The sequence below is a fragment of the Lepidochelys kempii genome, chromosome 3 (genome assembly GCF_965140265.1).
Source record: "Lepidochelys kempii isolate rLepKem1 chromosome 3, rLepKem1.hap2, whole genome shotgun sequence".
Taxonomy (NCBI): Eukaryota; Metazoa; Chordata; order Testudines; family Cheloniidae; genus Lepidochelys; species Lepidochelys kempii.
In genome coordinates, this window is record NC_133258.1 from 100,965,182 (window position 1) to 100,985,129 (window position 19,948).

The window sequence follows — 19,948 nt, forward strand, 5'->3', positions numbered from 1 at the left end:
AAGCGCATCCCGCTGGAAGAGGCCCCGCCTTTGCACTTCACTTCTCCAAGCACAGAGCTCAGCCCCGAAACGCAACGCGGAGAAAGTAGGAAAGGGGGAGAAAAAAGGATTGTTACCTATTCTTGATCCTGGGGCGGGGGGGTGGGAGGAGGAGGACCCTGACAGCTTTAATAAAGGAAAAGTTGACAGAGGGACAGAAGAAAGAAAGAAAGAAAGAAAGAAAGAAAGAAAGAAAGAAAGAAAGAAAGAAAGAAAGAAAGAAAGAAAGAAAGAAAGAAAGAAAGAAAGAAAGAAAGAAAGAAAGTTAGTTCTAGCGAAAGGAAAGCCTGGGAAGCCTAAAGCAGAGGAGCGGGGGAAGAGGAGAGACCCGGAGAGACGGAAAGGCTGGAAGGGGAGGGAAAGACGGAGCGGAAAGGGAGCTCAGCGAAGGGAAGGGAAGGGCAGAGGCTCGCAGAGCAAGCAGGGTGTGTGGAGGGAAGGGGAGAGACGCAGAGGCGAGAGAACTAGAGCAGGCACAGGCAAGGGCAGAGCGTGACTCGGTCCGCAGCGCTTCGTCCTCTCCCGCTGCCTCGGGCTGCTCCCAGCGCCGCAGCAGCGGGCGGTGGCGCGGGGCGCCCCGCGAAGGCAGGCGCAGCTCGCAGGCTGGCTGGAGCTGGGGCCGTCGGCCAGGTGCCGGGGGCGGCGCGGTCCTCACCTGCAGATAGGGCTTGCCCCTGGCCACGCCTCCCACCACGATGTCCGCGGACGCCATGGCCCCGGTGGGGGAGAGCCCGAAGCCCACGTAGCCCAGAGTGCGCACCTCCAGGCGGAAGGAGATGCTGCTGCCCTGGTGGCCCCACAGCAGCCGGTATCCGGCCGCCCCGTCCAGCACGGCGCTGTGCGGGTAGCGCCCGGCGGCCGCGGTGGCGGGGAGCAGCAGCCCCCACAGCAGCAGCGGCCAGCGGAGCATCCTTCCCGGGCGCCGCTCGCTCGGGCACAGGAGGGGCTCGGTGCGGGGACGTCGCCGGGCTCCAGCCAGCCCCTCTCAGCCGGCGCTGGGCTCTGCTACTGCTGCAGCCGCCGCCGCGCACTGCACTGGGGGGGGGGGGGTGTCCTGCTCAGCCCGCCCCCGCAGCGGGCGGCACCAGCCCTGGCTGGGAGCAGGGGGCGGGCTTTGTCCCCCCCTGGAGCGGCGAGGTGATGGGGCGGGTGGGCTGCAGGGAGGGAAGGAAGGGCGGGGGGCGGAGGCGGGTCACTGAGGGGAGGGCAGGGGCTGGACGGACGAAGGTGGGGCTGGTGGGGGCGGGGCGCAGGGGTAAGAGGCAGGGCCGTGGGGAAGGGGTCTGGGAAAGGGAGGGGCTGGCACTCGGGGGGAAGGGAAGGGTCCTGGAGGCCAGGAATGGGGGAGAGAGGGGTTCAGGGAAGAAGCGGCTGGGGACCCACGTGGAGTTTTGTCCCCCCACCCTTTGAGTCGGTGAGTCAGGAGCCCTATCCCCCCCCCAACACCACACACACGCCCAGCGCATGAGCCCCTGGCCGGCCGGCTGCGGCTTCTCCTCCTTTGGGAGAGGCCGGGCGGCCAAGACACTCTTGCCAGTGCCGGGGCAGCCCGCAGGCACCGCACGTGCGTGAGCCGCCTTGCCCGGCTAGCTACCAGCCCCGGCCTGACAGGACAGATCCCAGCCTCCCTCAGCCCCGGCGCCTGCCCAGGCCCCCCGGGGCTGGAGCCTCCCTGCAGCGGAGCGGATGGGTGATCCTGTGAGTGTTTGCGCTCTCGTTTACCAAGACACGCGCTCTCCGCTTGAAACCAACCTGGTTTACACAGTCCCAGCCTCAGAGCAGCCCCTCGGCCGGCCACACACTTTCCCCTGCTCCTGCTAATAGCTTGTGTGTAAGCTCATCTGATACACTGGGGTAACAGCGGCGAAGCTCCAGGCACTGCCCCGAGACTCCGGTATAAGGCCACCAGCCCGTGTAAATGGGAACGCTGTTCGAGTTCGGATGCTTACTGGTCACTGTTCAGGGCTGCGACAGAGTGACCGAGCAGCTGGGAGGAAGGTGGATTCTAAAGGGGCCCCGCGAAGCTACATAGCGGCTGGTGCTCGGCGGGTGCGGTCGCCTGCATGCAACGCCTGCTTAAAATGTGCATCTAAATATCTGCATAGTGCCGCCCCTCCCCCCAGGAAAAGCTTGTACGGAGACAGTAGAGAACATGTAAGCAAGGTGGAGAACACGACTCTTATGCACAAGGTGAAGTCTTCTGTGTTTGAATGGAAAACACATGCCCCTACTACCATGTACACATTTGACGCCCGATTCGTCAAGGAAACCCAAAGACAACGTGACACGCCTTTGGAAAGGTGAGCAGGTTGAAGAATAGCATGACTTGACGAAGTGGCAGAAGCAGGGAAATCGTTCTTCTCCACCGGGGAGGAAATCGGTGGGTACTCTTACAGGGAATGTGCCTAGGACCTAACCCCCTCCACCGGCCAACCTTATGCCCCTTTCTTATTTATGGCTAAAATGAGGCATGAGCAATAGGAATGCCTGAAGTCACGTTGTCATGTGCCCCTTTAACGCAGAGTCTAAGTTTTTGAGTTCGTCTTGTTTTTCAAAAGCTGCCCAAATACATATTCCCATATAGGAAACGTTCCTGTTCCAGGGCAGCTCATCTTCAGCGTTCTTTATCTGAAAGCGATAGTGTAGGCTCCCTTTTCTCGCGGCTTCTGGTAGGTTCATCACACAGGGCAGATGTTCTCAAATGGAAGTCCCATGAGGCTGTGAAGAGCATTGCCTCCAAGCTACCAGGCTTGCGCTCACTTTTAAAACTCCATATCCTTCACTGGCCATGTGTGTTAATTCGTTTGGAAGTCAATTATCATGCAGAGAGGTATCCAGAGATGCGGCAAAGAGACCTCTTAAAAGAGGAGACTGGTAATTTCAGGCCGTAGGGGGAGGGAAAAATTGAAAGATCGCATCAGAACTGGGCTGGCATGCTAGTACAGGAAGGTAATATACTTATTCATTCTCAGTGTTTTATCTTTTTCTTCTGTCTTTCCTCAGCAACATTCCAGATCCACTCACATAGAGGTGCTGGGGAGATATACAACAGCCATGACTTGACTATCCAGGGTATGAGTCCAAGAATACCTATACAACCAGATTTCAGATCACTCTGGTTACAGTGTGTATGGTAACACCCATTGTTTCATGTTCTCTATGTATATAAATCTCCCCACTGTATTTTCCACTGAATGCATCTGATGAAGTGAGCTGTAGCTCATGAAAGCTTATGCTCAAATAAATTTGTTAGTCTCTAAGGTGCCACTAGTACTCCTTTTCTATACAACCAGACAATAACAAAGAAAATTAATTTTAAAAAACCCAAACCCTACCCCAGTTTTACTCCAAAAAGGGAGAAGAGCCTGAGACTCCATGAGGTTCACTAGGGACTTCACTACTGCTATTGATTTTAAACATTCTAAGAGCTCAGATACCAGGATGATGGGCAGCAGTTTAAAAAAATTAAGAAAAGATAACTATATTCTACTTTCATTCCACCACTACTCTCCATTGTCTAATATCTGTGCAGCTTACACATATATTACTGGATTTATCCATACAGCACACCAGGGTGCATCATTATCCCCATTTAACTGGTGGGAAACTGATGAGGCACAGAGATTGTGTGACTTGCGCAAGGTAAAACTGAAAGTCTGTTGCAGAGCCAGAAACTGAACCCCAATATTTTGAATCCCAGGCCAGTACCTTACCCTCAAAGCCATCCTTTCTCCCTAATAAAAATCCTGATCCCAACGCTGTCAGGTGAACCTGGATGCTTTAATTACTTCACAAATTGCAATCAGAATAGAGTACTGGTAGATCAACTTCCATCCCTCTCAGAGATTGCAATGAAATGTCTCAGAGATTGCAAAGTCTACATTTCTCTTGGAGACGTGTTACACCCACATAAAGGCAGAATTAAACAGAAAAGAAAAAATACCAAAGCTCAGATATGGCAAAGTCTACACTTGAAATGCTGCAGCTGCGTCACTGTAGATCTTCAGTGTATACCCTACCTATGCTGAGGGAAAGAGTTCTCCTTTCAGCATAGGTAATCGATCTCCCTAATAGGCAGTAGTGCTATCTACACCGGGAATTAGGTAAATTTACCTGTGTAGCTCAGGGATGTGGATTTTTCACACCTCTGAGTGACATAGCTGGTAGACCTAACTTTTTAGTGTAGACCAGGTCTTAGTCAGCCATATAGTCCCATCTGGCCTTTAATTTTCTGTTGCTAGAAAATAAATTTAAAAATTGAATTATTCTATTTTGTTTGTTCGAAATAGTTTGTATCTGAAAATGACAAATTCTGAAAACCCAGAACAGAGGATAGGATATTACTGTAGAGAGACACAAGACAGTACAGGTAATCCTGTGCAACACAGTGAGTATATATGTAAGATTTCAAAATCTTTTTAGGTAACCAGTGAAATGAGGGAATCCTTTTTCAGAAGTTTAGGGGTCAGATCTTGAAGTTAGTGTGAGTTTAGAAACTGACTTTAATGGAAACAGGACTGGACTCTTAGAATCTCTATACAAAGCTCCATGTACAATCACATGGCTGTAGAAAACATGAAATCACTGTCTACACCTCTGTTTGACTCCCCAGTCAAGCCAGAACAAATGAAAACAGTCACAGCGCTCACCACAACTCCAATGAACCGAAGAACTGGGCCCTCTCAGGTCATCTCAATAGACTCAGCCAACACTGCTGCAGCATCTGGAGCCTGAGACAAAATGCCCAAATTCATAAGAACATAAGAACAGCCATACTGGGTCAGACCAAAGGTCCATCTAGCCCAGTATTCTGTCTTCCAACAGTGGTCAATGCCAGGTGCCCCAGAGGGAATGAACAGAGCAGGTAATCATTAAGTGATCCATTCTCTGTCACTCATTCCCAGCTTCTGGCAACCATCCCTGCCCATCCTGGCTATTATTATTATGCTCCATGAATTTATCTAGTTCTTTTTTGAACCCTGTTATAGTCTTGGCCTTCACAACATTGTTTGGCAAAAAGTTCCACAGGTTGACTGTGCGTTGTGTGAAGAAATACTTCCTTTTGTTTGTTTTAAACCTGCTGCCTATTAATTTCATTTGGTGACGACTAGTTCTTGTGTTATGAGGTGTAAATAACACTTCCTTATTTACTTTCTCCACACCAGTCATGATTTTACTGCTATCTAAACTCAGATACAAACTAATTCAAACAAACAGAATAGAATAATTAGGTAAATTAGGGGCTGTAAATTAAGTATAACATTGTTTGCCCTCTACCCCGTAGTATTGAGAGGCTAAATTAGTTAATGTTGGTAACATTAAGAAGAGTTCTGTGTAGCTCAAAACCTTGTCTCTCTGATCAACAGAAATTGGTCCAGTAAAAGACTTTACCTCACCACCTTGACTAATGTTAATAAAGCACTCAAACTCATTGGATAGAAGATACTATGGGCCTGATCCAAAATCCAATGACTCTTTCAACTGACTTAAATGGGCTTTGGATCAGGCCCTATACAAGTGCCAAATATTTTTTTTTTTTTTGCAAAAAACAATGTCAACAGGAGCAATTTAAAATCCTTAAAAAAAAATTCCTTCATATTAGCCAATCTTTGAAGTTGTTTTCATATTTTGAAAGTGAAAACATTTCTCTTCACAGGGATAAATCAAATTGTATGATTTTTCCAATGTAAGATTAGGGGTGGGAGCCTATTTTCACTTACCAACAGGGAAAATAAAACCAAACAGACTATAAAAAATCATCAGAGACTAAAAGATGAAACAGCAGAGCAAATTTAAAACAGAACAGATTAACAAATGAAATTTATGGGATCCTGTATCTCAAGTACATTGCTGTTTCTGCTTTTAGATGGAATCTTTTCTCCACAAACTTAAAGAAGCCAAATATTTCTCCTCTCAGAGCTAGTCAGTGCCCTCTTCAGAACAAAGGTAGCAGCTAATGGGAATGTAAATATATATAAATAAAGTTGATTATTAATGTGGCAACGTAGTTTTTCCATGTTTAGTTTTAATAAGCTCTGTTATAAATCAATGTCACACCCTTTTCCATTCCCCCAGCCAGGCAGAATTTTTTGGTAAGTTGTTCCAAACTGCAGGAGATTTTCTTTAATATTAAATAGCTTAAACAATTTTCTGACAAATTTCCTAATTCCTATTCCCAAGGCAGCTGGGAGCTAATTTGGTGATGGTGTAAATTAAAATAGTCTTAGGCCTCCTCTGGTAGTAACAGCCTCGAGGAGACTTCCTGCTGGCCCAGCATTGTTGGAAAGTAGAGCAATGTCCAGCCATATCCCTTCCTCCTCTTGTGATATCCTTGGCAGCTCCTTTATGTTGGTGAGGGCCAGGAGTAAGTATTATAGAGTTAGCTATGTTGGCTTTACTCCACCCAAGGGCTCCTCTGTGCAACATAAATATCCAGCAGGATTTTTAAGATGGTTCTTTATCCCCTTTGCATCACCAAAGTGGTGCACAAGCATCAAAATCTGGCTTGATATAACTAATTTTGTTGGGGGAGACTAAGTGTATAAAGTTAAAAGGGTAATGAAAGGTGTAATATAGTATTTTGAAAAATGTTTACCCTAATAATCTAGGGTCACATCACTGCTAGAGCAATACAGTTATTTGGTTAAATCAATGTGCTTCGATATTTTATTTTTCTTGAACTATTCATGCTAATATGTATATATTATAGCTAGCTTGTGGTTGTACCAGCTACTGCGTGCAACCAGTGGTATGTGCCTAGAGGGCCATCAGGCCAGTGGCAGCAGTTGGAGGCATTTTGCCCAAGGAGGAGAGAGGCAAATTAAATGCATCCAGTGTTCTGTGGAAGCATAGGCAAGTGCTACACTTATTAAATGGGTATCTCAGAGTCCAAGATAGTACAGAATGCAGAAAATGAGTAGGATGATAGGGCTGCAGGCCTGTTTCCCGAGCCCAGGAAGGATTAAACCCCACACCCAGAACTCTTTCAGGCTCTCCCCTTAGTGCAAGTTTTATTCATTGAAACAAAATAACTCCAAAGTTACACAAAACAAATCTATTACCCTCAACAACACAGGCTGCAGGGCACAGAGACAGGCTGGCTGCCCAACCCCCACCTCTGTCTCTGCTCCAAGGCCAGTTATAGGAGTAAAACTTGTACCTGCAGTTCCCCTCCAGCTGAGGTGTCTCAGTGAGTTACAGGAATCACATGACCTCTTCCCAGCTGGGTCTAAATATTCATACAGGACTGGCTGGCCACAGGCCCTCTGACCCTTAAAGGAGCAGACCACCCTGTCACTGCCATGACCTCACTTAAGTACATCCAGCCACCTCTCCTTGGGGCACACTAGTGCTCCAAACAGCATTATTAGTCTCCTGTGCCTTGTAGTCAGGATACTCAAGCACCAGAGTTCTAGCTGCCCTCTCTGTGATTGAGCAAGGAGGGAAGACATAAGTGCATCCTCTCCCCCTTTTGTAACAACATACAAGAGCAGCCAGAATGTGCTTATTAGCATGCAAAACAGCTAGCATCAAAGTTGGAAGAGTTTTTATTTTTCAAACTTTCATATTAACTGTTAAAACTAAATTAAAATATTCCAGGAAGTATTCCACACAGCACTAAATATTTGCCAAATTTAGTTTACGTATGGCAGCTGCCAGCGCTGGCCCTAGACCAAATGGCACCCCCCTCCATTTGTTAAAATTTTGAATACCTTTTTTATTGCATTTGTAGCCCATTTCACCACTTTGATGCACAATTTGCCCTTTTCATATAAGATGATACATTTGCCAGGATCTGTAAATCTGTATTTATTCATGCCGTATATAATCAAATAAAAAATTGTTTCCTCTAGGCTTATAGAAACTTTTTAATTCTAAGAATAACTGAAGCGTACTAACATCAAGAAATTGAACTGTGCATCAACATTGGGCGGACCAGTCAGGGCCGGCTCTAGGATTTTTGCCTCCCCAAGCAAAAAAACATTTGGTCGCTCCTGCTTTTTTTTCATGCCCCTCCTGCCCCCAGCTCCGCCCCAACTCCGCCCCTTCTCAACCCCTTCCCCAAATCCCCGGCCCCACCTCTTCCCCCGGGCGCGCCGCATTCCCCGCTCCCATTGCTTCCTGCGGCAACCGCTGCCCTAGCTCCTCTCCACTCCGCCTGCTCTCCTGAACATGCCGCCGCTCTGCTTCTCCCCCCTCCCTCTCAGGTGAGGGAGAGGCAGCGTGCTCAGGGGAACAGGTGGAGCGGAGGTGAGTGTGGGGGGGAGCGCAGGAAGGAGTGCAGGAAGCGCAGGGGGGGGGGTTAGAGGAACAGCTTCCCGCCCTAGCTCGCCTCCGCTCCACCACCGCCGCCTCCCCCGAGCGCGCCGCCGCTCGGCTTCTCCTCCCTCCCTCCCTCCCACCCAGGCTTGCCGCGCGAAACAGCTGTTTCATACGCGGCAAGCCTGGGAGGGAGGGGGGAGAAGCGGAGCAGTGGGGGTGGCGCACTCAGGGGAGCAGGCGGAGGCGAGCTGGGGCAGCGGGGGCACATTTCTAGGGGCGGCCTGGCCGGCACCAGAATGCCGCCCCTAGAAATGTGCCACCCCAAGCATCTGCTTGTTTTGCTGGTGCCTAGAGCCAGCCCTGGGACCAGTATTAAATAGTGTTACAGTAGGTGACAACCTTAGAATGTTAGCTCTAGTCCTTTGGTTCAAAAAGTAGCTTTTCTCACCTTCAAGTCTCAAAACACAAGTATACTTTCACAATTACACAGTAAAATAAGGCTCACAATATTGCAGCTGTGCTCTCACTTCATTTCAATTCGTTCTTATATCTCACTGACTGACTGGCGAGGGCGTGGCTGAGAAAATTCTAGGAGGTTTGAGGCAAATGTAGTTCTCAAAGTCTGGAAGGTTCCATGAGATTCTACAAAGGTCCAGAACATTCTAGGAGGTTTGTGAAAAATGAATTCACATACGGAATACCTGAAACATTTTACTTCAAACATTCTATTTTCCCTTTTGTCGTTAACAAAAACAACACCCCAAGCCCAGCACCCCCCAAGCCTAGGTCACCAGCCCTGGCAGCTGCAGATGTAATACGCAAGGTTAACGAAAACTTCATATTAACAGGAGTGTCATACGTAAGAGGAGATAACTGTCCTGCTGTACTCAGCACCAGTGAGGCTGCAGCTGGAATACTGTGTCCAATTCAGGGTATCGCACTTTTGAGAAAGATATGGGCAAATTGGAGAGTGTCCAGACAAGAGTAGGATAAATGATAAAAGGCTTAGAAAACCTGACAAAAGGTTTAGAAAACCTGACCTATGAGGAAAGGTTTAAAAAACTAGGCATGTTTAGTCTTAAGAAAAGAAGTCTTAAATATGTTAAGGGATGGGGATCAATTGTTCTCCATGTTCACTGGCGATAGGACAAGAAGTAATGGGATTAATCTGTAGCAAGGAAAATTTAGGTTAGATATGAAGGAAAAAAACCTTTCCAATTATAAGAATAGTGAAGTAATGAAATAGGCTTCCAAGAGAGGTTGTAGAATCCCCATCATTGGAGGTCTTTAAGAGCAGGTTAGACAAATACCTATCTGAGATGGTCTGGGTACACTTGGTCCTGCCTCGACGGAGGTGGCTGGATTAAATGACCTCTCAAGGTCCCTGCCAGCCCTACATTTCTATGATCCTATAAAAGGAACTGAAAGTTTGCAGTTTAGAGGAAATTTCTAAAATATTTAGTTTTAAAAGCACACACAAAATTAAGTGAAAATTTTCACCACACTCATAATGCCTATATTTTAACCTTAGAACCACATGCTTTAAATTTTCAAAAGTAACTAGTGATTCTGGGTACCGCAATTTTTGGGTGTGCAACTGATTTTAGAGGGTGACTCGGTGCTTTCTGAAAATTTAGACCTCTGTAAGTTGTGTATCCAAAATCACTAGTCACATTTGAAAATGTAGGCCACATAACTTTAAGTAGCAATAAAAATGTCCATGGAAAATGCTTAATCTCTGTGTGAAACACTATGAAGATGTCCCTGCCATTGTTCCATTCCTACATATAAAATTTGATTCCTGTACTATCACTTCTGTGCAGTGAGAGATGTTCATTTTCAACATAAAATTCTGAGTAAAGGAAGCCAGGCAGGGTAGGAAGAAGAGTTGGCCGCCAGGTCGGTTTTCCTCAAAATGAGACTGGGGAGAGAGGAGAGCCAAATCACTATAGGGGACTTGTCATGATTAATTAAATGTTATTTATTGCTGCTCACAGGTAGTGCTGTCCTTTAAGGTTCTCTCATGATCTAAGGCTTTAACTGCTTACTAATGACACAATATTAAAACCTCTGTCTTAATTTTTTAAAAAATGCAGGTTGGTTGTAGTCAGATTCATGATAGAGGCGTAGTTTATTCCTTGGGCAGGCAGATCTCTAGTTTACCTGAGATCAAGTTGGAAAGCTGGATCAGAAGTAAGCTCCATTTGTTAGACACCGTTTCTTCCCCTCTTCTGGTGGTGGGAACTAGCAGAGACATTGTTGGATGAGCAGACAAAGACCAAATCCAGGATCACCTAGGGTATATTATTGAACCCAGAAAGATTGTCGGTTTGTGCCTACAGAGAAACCTACTGCCTTAGAGTCATTCACATTCCTTGTCTTCTTCAGATGCTCACTCTACAGGTTGCTGGCCAAGGTCTCAATCCAGCAAAGCTCTTAAACCCATGCTTAAATACTTTGCTGGCTCAAGGCCCGAGACAGTAGTTGTCAGAAGTCTCTCCCAGTGCTCTCTGATGATGCTGTACTGCAGTGAATTGATGAATGGCTTTACTGAACATGAAGGTGTGTAACTTTAAGGTGATGGAGGAGGACATCTTTTCAGGCTGTGGCCATCACACGGTTTTATGAACATCTACTTTTTTTTAAAAAAATGGACAATCAGTGATTCTTGTGTTTACTAATAAAAAAACATATGGACTGTTAGCTACAGATTTCCTCTGGATTTGAGTTTCCATGTCTTATTTACACACTACAGTTAGTAAGGTTAAACAAACAGTAAGGGAGGTTGAATTTAGGTATATATTCTCTTCTGGAGAAGCCAGAGGAAATTATATGCTTTATTACGCAAGAGCTGTGAATACGCCTGTAAAATTGTTTGAAAGGAGGAATCATAAGTTATTGTATCCCTTGGACAAAACTGGCAGCACCTGACTTACTGACAAGTTAAGAAGACTAACATATAATTAGTCTGTCACATAAAAGTTTCCAGATTATTTTAAAAGAAGGTAGCATTGCTCACAATCCTGCTTCCAACGAAATCAATGGTAAATCTTCCAGTGCAAGCAAGTATGGAACTTCCTTTTATCTTTGAGGACAACAACATTCTAGAATATTTTGGTTTTTTTTAAACTTTCAGTATCTGTTGCACTAAGCACTTTTTTTCCTCCAAAAAAATTTATACAGTACATTTTGCCTTCTTGATAAAAGGACAATTGGGGGACAGATTACATTTATGGAAGGAAGGAAGGAAGGAAATAAGGAAATATGGGTTTAAAGGAGAATTATATAGAAGTGTATACATGTTCATGAGAGACATTTGTCTGCTGGCTTGAAGGCATGCTTACTTTAACATATCCGAAAGGTGGTATAGGCCCACATGCAGTGTTCATCCCGAAAAAGTCAACGTTCACTGTCCCAAGTACTTGCAGTAACTTGAAATTTTCAGGAGGCACATGGTCATAGGTGGTTCTGACAGGTTCCTGTTTCAAGCCAAACTGTTCACCCACTTCTGCAAGAGAAAGTAGAGTAGAAGAGACACACTAAAAGTGACAGCGGGTTCTGAAGAGTTAGAAACTGAACAACAAGAGAATCTAAGCAGACAGCCGGCAAACCTATCAATGCAAGAAGGAAAATAGGGTGTTTGAACATCAACAGATAAGATAGAAAGAAAATGAGTGAGTGGCTGGGGGTGTCTAGTAATCTGCATCCATTACAGATTCTGGATCTGACACTGAGCCCTTCTGTGAAGCCAGGGAACTCACTTACCCTTCTTATGTCAGTTTCCCCATTTGTAAAATGGGGACATATTAGTTACTGGCCTCAGACAGCTGGAACTGTGGAGAGGCATAGGTGCTGACTCTATGGGTGCTCTGGGGCTAGAGCACCCATGGGGAAAAATTAGTGGGTGCTCTGCACCCACCGGCAGCCAAACTCCCCTCCTCCCCACCTTCTCCTCCCCCCATGAGCGTGCCGCGTCCCCGCTCATCTGCCTACCTCCCAACGTTTCCCACCCAGCCACTGCCAAACAGCTGTTTGGAGGCGTTAGCAAGCTCTGGGGGGGCGCAGGGGAGGAGCTGGAACATGGCATGCTCAGGGGAGGAGGCGGGGAAGAGGCAGGGCCAGGGAGTTGTGGAAGGAGTTGGAATAGGGGCAGGGAAAGGGGGGAAGAAGCAGGGCCTCATGGAAGGGGTGGAGTGGGGGTGGAGGGGTCGAGCACCCACGGAAAAGAGGGGAAGTCGGCGCCTATGCAGAGAGGTTTCATTAGCATGTGGATGATTAAAATGCTAAGCATGACTATTAAAACGGTAAAAATAAGGCAAAAGAAGAAAACAGTCAAACAAGTTAAAATCCCTAAAATTAAATAAAAAAGTGACTACCTGTTGACATTGACTGACATAAATAACATCTCTAACTTCAGGACTGGTAAACTGGGCTCATCTGAACTACATGCATTTTAACATAGCTAAACATGAGGTCATACATCTAAAGGAAAAAGAATGTAGGAAGATAGGGACTGCAACCTGGAAAGCAGTGACTCAAAAAGGGACTTAGGGATTGTGACAGATAACCAACTAAACATGAGCTCCCTGGGTAAGGTGGCAGCAAAGAGAGTCAACACAATCTTTGGATGTAGCAACACAGGAAAATAAAGTAGAAGCAGGGAGGTGGTGACCGTATTACTAATGTGTATAAGGCTGAAGGCATTATGAGTGAGACCATTACTGGAGCACTGTGTCCATACTTTAGAAAGGATATTGAAAAAAGTTCAGAAGAGAGCTACAAGAATTATTCAAATTCTGTAAAACTCTTATACTAAGAGACTAAAGAAACTACCATGAGAGGCTAAGGAAGCTCAATCTATTTTGCCAGTAAAAGGTCTAAGAGATGAGTTGATCATAGGCTGTAAATACCTACAAGGGAAGAAAATTTCTGATAGTACAGTGCTCTTTACTCTAGTAAAAACATAACAAAATCCAATGGCTGGAAACTGAGGCGATACAGTTCAAAACTAGTTCAGTCAGAAGTTGTGTGCTAGATGCAGGAATTAATGGGTGGTAATCTATTGCTCTCATAGTCCCTTCTGGCCGTTAAATCTGTGAATGATATGAAGACTTCAATATTTAATTCAGAATCCTTAATTGAAAGCTGAATGCAAGTTGGTATATCAACTTCATCGTTACAAAACATGTTTATCAGTACAAAAATTGTCAATTTACACTTCGCTTTAGATTATATTTTCCTAGCAGGAAGGCACTGTAGTACAGGGGGTAGGGCACTGACTAAGGAGGCAGGAGACTTGCATTCTGCTACCAGCTCTGCCCTCACCTGCCATGTGACCATAGCCAAGTCCCTTTCTCTCTCTCCCCTCCTACCCTTTATCTGTTTTGTTTGTTTAGACTGTAAGCTCCTCAGCACAGGGACTGTTCTCATCATGTGATTGAGAGAGGGCTCCAATCTCATCTAGGGTGGCACAGAAGAACCTAACACAAATATTGGTGATATGTTTTTATTCTTAATATTTTATGCTACAATTTTGATAAATGTACTGACAAATTTGTATACACTATTTTAAGAATCTATATAATATTTTGAGGTCCTGTAGCAAGAATATTAATAGAGATGCTATGCAGGGAATGATGTGAAACACTATCAGGAAAATTAATCAAAAATCTAAACAACAAAATTTAGACATTTGTGGAGAATAGGAGAAAATTCTAAATTTTATGAAAAAGATGAGTGACTCAGTTTACCCCTCTCTTTTCCACAGAGACTCCTTGTGCTAAGAGCAGGGAGGGGCTACTGAGTGTTTATCTTTGAAAGAGAGTCATTACAGACTATCAACAAGTCAATAGGCTGGGCTCTGACGGAACAATAAGAAGGCTGCAGCCTCTGTGAAACTGGATCTCTGTTCATCTGTAGAGGAAAAGTGGAAAATCCCCAAGAGGGGAACAAAGGAACTGGTGTTCATACAGCCCTTTAAACCCACAGAGGCTGAGAAGTTTGGGGGAGGAATAAAAAGGGGCATATTTCCTGAGGGAGAAGGAACTTTCTGAATGCTGGACTATCTGGGCTGAAGGACATTTGGCTGCAGGAAACGGAGGAAGGGAAATGGGTACACATGTTCATTTTGCATGGATCTATATATCTCATGCTTTATAAAGTAAAAAGTGATTGTTTTAGAAATCTATTTGCAAAGTCTTTGTCTATTTACTTCAATTATCATGTGTCCTTGAAGGGATAAACTATAAACCAGAGTGCCCACAAGACTGGGGCTCTGGGAAAGGGTATGTTTAAGCTTTTAGGAGGCTCAGCACTGGTCTTGGGATTGAGGGGTCCCACTTCCAAAAAGGGACACGGGGCAGAATCTGTGCCCAAGAATTATGTCAGAAAAGCCAACAACAGTGCCTGGAGCCCACTGAGGTGCAGGGGAGCTGTTAAAAAAACCCAACCAAAACAAAAAACCAAAAGTACGTGGACCGAGCATAAGTCCAAACAGAGCAGCCTGGTGCCTGTCCAACAGGAGGAGCTTGACCAGGGATGTGACAACATTTTGCTAAAATCAGAAGAAAAGCAGCTGTTTAATGTTGCGATAAGAGCACTGAGGAGGCAGTTGCACATCTTTAATGTTCACAAGCACAAATATTTTTCAGTCAGGGCTCAGCCAAAGCCAGAATCTTCCCAGCAAAACTAAAAAAAATGATTGCTTGTAGGCACACAATATCAGTCCAAAGCATGAATACATGCTATTTCATTTTTCAGCAAGGACAGATTTTCTGGTTTAACTGTTGAGTAGAATCTTGCAACCCTCACACAGGTATCCTTCCCTATGTGACTATACCTATTGAAGAGATAAGGTGCGTAAGGAAATATCTTTTATTGGACCAACTTCAGGTCTGACCTGAAGGGAGCTCTGTTGTGTGGCTCAAAAGCTTGTATCTTTCACCCCCAGAAGTTGGTAAAATAAGAGATATTACCTCACCCACTTTGTGTCTCGAATATCCTGGGACTGACACAGCTACGACAGTGCATATGCCTATTGAAATCCATCTGGGGATACTTATATTTGTAGGGAGTGCTGAGTTGAGCCCGTATTTAATACTTTGTGGTGGAGATGTGAGTTGATTTAGGTCCATGTCCATTGTATAACCCATCAGATGACTAACCACAGAGAATTGCAGGGGGAAGAAAAGATCATACAGAGGAAATTGACTATTTTGCTGGCTGCTGTTGTAACCAAGGCTTTAAATTCTTCATATATTAGTCATAATATTAACAGAGATATCTCATTTTGCCAAAATACTGCAAAGTTGTGGAGAAAATTCTGTTCTGGGAAGAGGTGGTTCTGACTTAGAAGTGCCAGGGCCTGCAGTTCTTTTATATAAGAAGCCAACAAATAAAAAATAAAGATTGAATATTTATTTTCCAAGAGGATATTTACTTTAAAAAATGCGTATCAAGAAGTTATGGCTTCAGGTCAGAGTCTGCATGGTCCCTACATGATTGGTAATGGGGACTGAGGCAAATGAAACTAGGAGCCTCTCCACTCCTGCTCTCTTACATGAGGATCGAGTGTGGGGACAGTCCTTGCTTAGGGCAGTATGGGAACTTGTATCTCCCAATCCCCAACACTGCAAAAATGAGAAAGAGAGAGAGAGAGATACACACAGAAGGCATATGGTTCCCATCCCCTTCCCTTTGTGCACCTGCCAGTGGAGCAGGCCCTCCTTGTAGTGGAAAGAATCTGCACCCTACAAAAGTAGTTGTAGGAGCAAGGTTGCGGAAGATTGGCGAGGAGCTAAGTGGTGGACTGAGTACATGACTGGATGTAAGCGGAGGATGCAGGCAGTTTCAACAAACTTTGTCCAACAGACCTTGCCAAAAGATATTGTAGCATAGCTCAGCATATTTTTGCCTGTAAATAAGTCAGTTTATGTAATAAGCATAAATCATACATATAAGAATGTAACCAGCTGTGACCCCATGTAACCCCGAGATACGCGCGGAGAATATAGCACTGCAGGGGACTCCCCCCGGCGGAGTCCTGCCTGGTCAGGTGTCCCGAATGGCCAGAGTCCCCTGCAGCCCCTCTACGCTGCCTAGGGGCTCCCCACACAGATTGGAGCGTAAGTTCTTCCTTCCTTCAATAAAGCGTAGTTTACTATTCTTAGGCCTGAGCGTCCTCCTTTCGCTGGTATCTTCCCCCTGGCCCTTGTGGGCACAGTAGTGAAATGCTCCCTTTACACAGCCAGAAGCTTCAGGGAGGCACTCCAAAAAATGCACGTTCAGCTGCACGCACAGTCACTACAACTGCACATGCAAACAGGTATTTCAATTTCAAAATATCCATTGTGCATGCAGATGTAGGCATGAAAATGCAAAAGAGAGTGGGCATGTGTAAGTGGGCCTCTATCCACTGGAAAAAAAAAATCCCTAAAAACTGTATGAACATTTTTCAAAAGGGCTTTCCATTGTCCTAGACCAAAGTGTCTGCTTCTCTCATTCCTGTGTAATGTTTTCACTTCTTTAGCTTATGCCCAGGCTTGGCAGAGTTGGATTTGATTTTTTTGATAATTTTCACAGATAATATTGAGACAAGGTGGCTGAGAAAACATTTTTTAATTGGACCGACTTCTGTTGGAGAGAGAGAAAAGTTTTCGGGCTTACACAGAGCTCTTCAGCTGATCCAGTAAAAGAGCTCTGTGTGGCTTGAAAGTTTGTCTCTCTCACCAACAGAAGTTGGTCCAATAAAAGATAATCCCTCACCCACCTTGTCTCGCATTTATCCTGGGACTGACGCAGCTACACCACCACTGCATACAAGTAATATTGATGTTTATTATTAAAGATTTTTAAAGATTTTTTTTATTGATATATATTCTCAGTTATGGGAAATGGGGGGGGGAGATGATTTAATGACGATAGATGTTGAGATTCCAAAAGTTAAAGCTTTAAACTATTGAAACATGAATTGTCAACATCACATGTCAAAATATACAAAGTAAATATCCCTAATTCAAATGAATACTTTTTTTTTTTTTAAACTTGGCCTGTCTGTAAATTTAGATAATCACTCATGGAATTTTTTTTGTTGATTTGTTTGTGTGCATGGGGGGAAATTACATTTATCAACATTTACAGATAAAAATCTAATCCTTCCAAGCCTGTTTACAGTCCAGAGAGGCTGCATTTCATTGGCCATGTGTGATAATATAGCTTGTGAAGTATCTTGGAGACAACAGACTCTGTAAGAAAAGTAGTTCATGCAGTACACGGTGGACAGAGCAGAATCTGTCACAGCATGAGAGAAATGAGAGAGTCAGCCTAGCTACAGCATTTAGAAACCAGTTGCAGTGGGGTGCACAGACCCTACACTGGGCCAGTGCAGGAGAAGGTAGCGGCTTAGGGCTTGTCTACAGTGGCAAGCTTTGTTGGCAAAAACTGGCTTTTGGCAACAAAACAGAGACAGGAGGGTAAATTCTTGGCCCCATTGAAGGCAATGAGAGTTTTGCCACTGATTTCAGTGGGACCAGGATTTCACCCATGGACTTACATCTGCCTTGTCCTACAACACCTACCAGAAGTGTCAGTCCTGGAGGAAGGTCCACCCAGCTGCATTTATTAATCAGGAAGGGAGAAAGGCAAGCCTTGGAGGTGGCTGCCCTATCCCGGGGAACACACATCACTAGAGAGTGTTTGATTCAAAGGCCTGGGGACCAGAGTCAGCAAGCAGGACAAGGTGCTTTCCTGGAGGATGAAAGGGTCTGATGAAAGGGTCTGAAACAGACTGACCATTTGGTGTCCAGCTCTCCCTGAGAAAAAAGAAGGCCTAGATATGGACTAGATGGATTCCTTGCCCTCCCCCACACTCCAGAGCTGATACCAGTTGGTTGCTGAAGTTGGGCACTGGTACTTCAACTGTTTCAGTAGAGGAGATTTTCCCCCACCTTGGCAGAAGTGGTGTTTTTGGGCTGCAGCTTTAGATAAGTGGCAGTGTACTGCCATGACACCTGCACACCAACCCAGACTGGTTCATATCTTTGCTTCACCCAGTTAGTTTGTCTATTTTATTCCATTGCTCACAGCATACACTCCAGCATCTATTAAGAGCAAATTAGTACTTTGACAACTTGCAAGCTCTTATAGTACTGTTCAGAACAGTATGAAGTTATTCCCTAGTACAAATTCACAGAGAAGAGTTAAATTCTGGATAAACAGAGTGACTCTTGAAATAGCTATGTTGAAAACTTCTCTATGAATTTGCATTCTCAACTTGGAATTATTTTCCAGAACCCTATTCAGGAATTAAACAATATTTTCTAGCCAATGGTGTTTGATAATGCTGTTCTTTTACTTCCACTAATTAGACCCTTTGTGACTAAGTGGTGAATTCATCTTAGGACATTTTGTTGGGGAAGAAAAATCTCTCATCTGTACCCTAAAGTAAACCTTCAGGGGCCAGCAGACTGCTATGGCACCATGTGAAGTTGATTTGCCCTACCCTTCTAGGCAGTCATAGCAGAGTGCTACTAGGATTGTAATCACAATTTTTACACTGTTGCAATAACACAAGGAAAGCACAGGACAGGAACAGGTTCAGTCAATTTCCTTCATCAAACCCATCTGACAATCGCTTGTGGAAAGAGAGACAGAGGCAGAACTGGAGGGCCAAGAGGGAGATATAAGAAAGGTGATTAGGAAACAAACAAAAATAAAGGAGTACAAACCATTACTTCTGTATTTTGTGCCACACCAAGGATGCTGTCCGAGCTTAACAAATAAATAAGGGGTCCATGATTTTTTTTTTTTATGTAATTTGGTTAGGTTAAGTGAATAAATTTTGGGACCAATATATTTTGCCTTATGTTCATTCACTGGGTAATCAGATTCTGAAATAAATTGGTTTCTTGGAGTTGAAATGGTTGTCATTAGCGCAGTCCTCTTAATACTGCCACATGCCCCCAGCACTATTTAAGTCCTTATAACATTTTAATCTTTTCAGTTAGAAGGTATGTCTGTCATACAGCAAGGACATAAGCAAGAGAGAAGTCAGGAAGAGTTCAGGGAACTGAGCCCTCTTCTGTGATCATAACAGAAATGATTACACCAGAAAACTAAAGCCTTTTCAGATATACATGAAATACAATATGCAGAAATGCTATTGTAGTTTTCCTCCCCGAACCATAAAAATAAAACCGCAAGTATATTTTCTGGCTGCAGAAAAGGGTGGCCTTTTGAGACCATCCAGAAAGGGCAATTTTCAACATTTGACTCACCTCTAATGGACAACAGTCAGTCACTGTTTTGTGCAGTAATCAACATCCCTTAGTGTTATACAGAAGCTTCTGGAGCCACATGCAGTTTCTAGACACTTTTTGTTTGTTTCCACTTTTCTTTAAAGTAGAAACTGCTAGAAGATTGCTTCCTCCTTCCCCCGCGTCATCTCCTCCCCAAATAATTGTCCTCTTTCATTTAGTCTTGTGGTCTTTATTGAATATTTCTGGGGTTTAAGAGCCCTCCTGGTTTAGGCATATGGTTAAAAAATATTATTTGAACATTTTTATCTAAAGCTGGGTTTGTAAGTAGGTGAATCACAAAATTAATCCACTAGCTTTTTCCTTATGAAATATGTTCTGCTTGAATCTTTCAA

At 44.6% G+C, this 19,948-nt stretch overlaps 1 protein-coding gene across 1 annotated transcript in view; it reads right to left on the reverse strand.

The window, feature by feature from the left end:
- Window positions 1–1,017, reverse strand: part of MOXD1 (monooxygenase DBH like 1) — an 86,804-nt gene extending 85,787 nt beyond the window's left edge. The window contains exon 1 of the mRNA XM_073335194.1: window positions 695–1,017. Coding sequence (XP_073191295.1) covers window positions 695–949 — 255 coding nt within the window. The 5' untranslated portion in view covers window positions 950–1,017. The remainder of the gene's footprint in view (window positions 1–694) is intronic.
- Window positions 1,018–19,948: the final 18,931 nt, after the last annotated feature.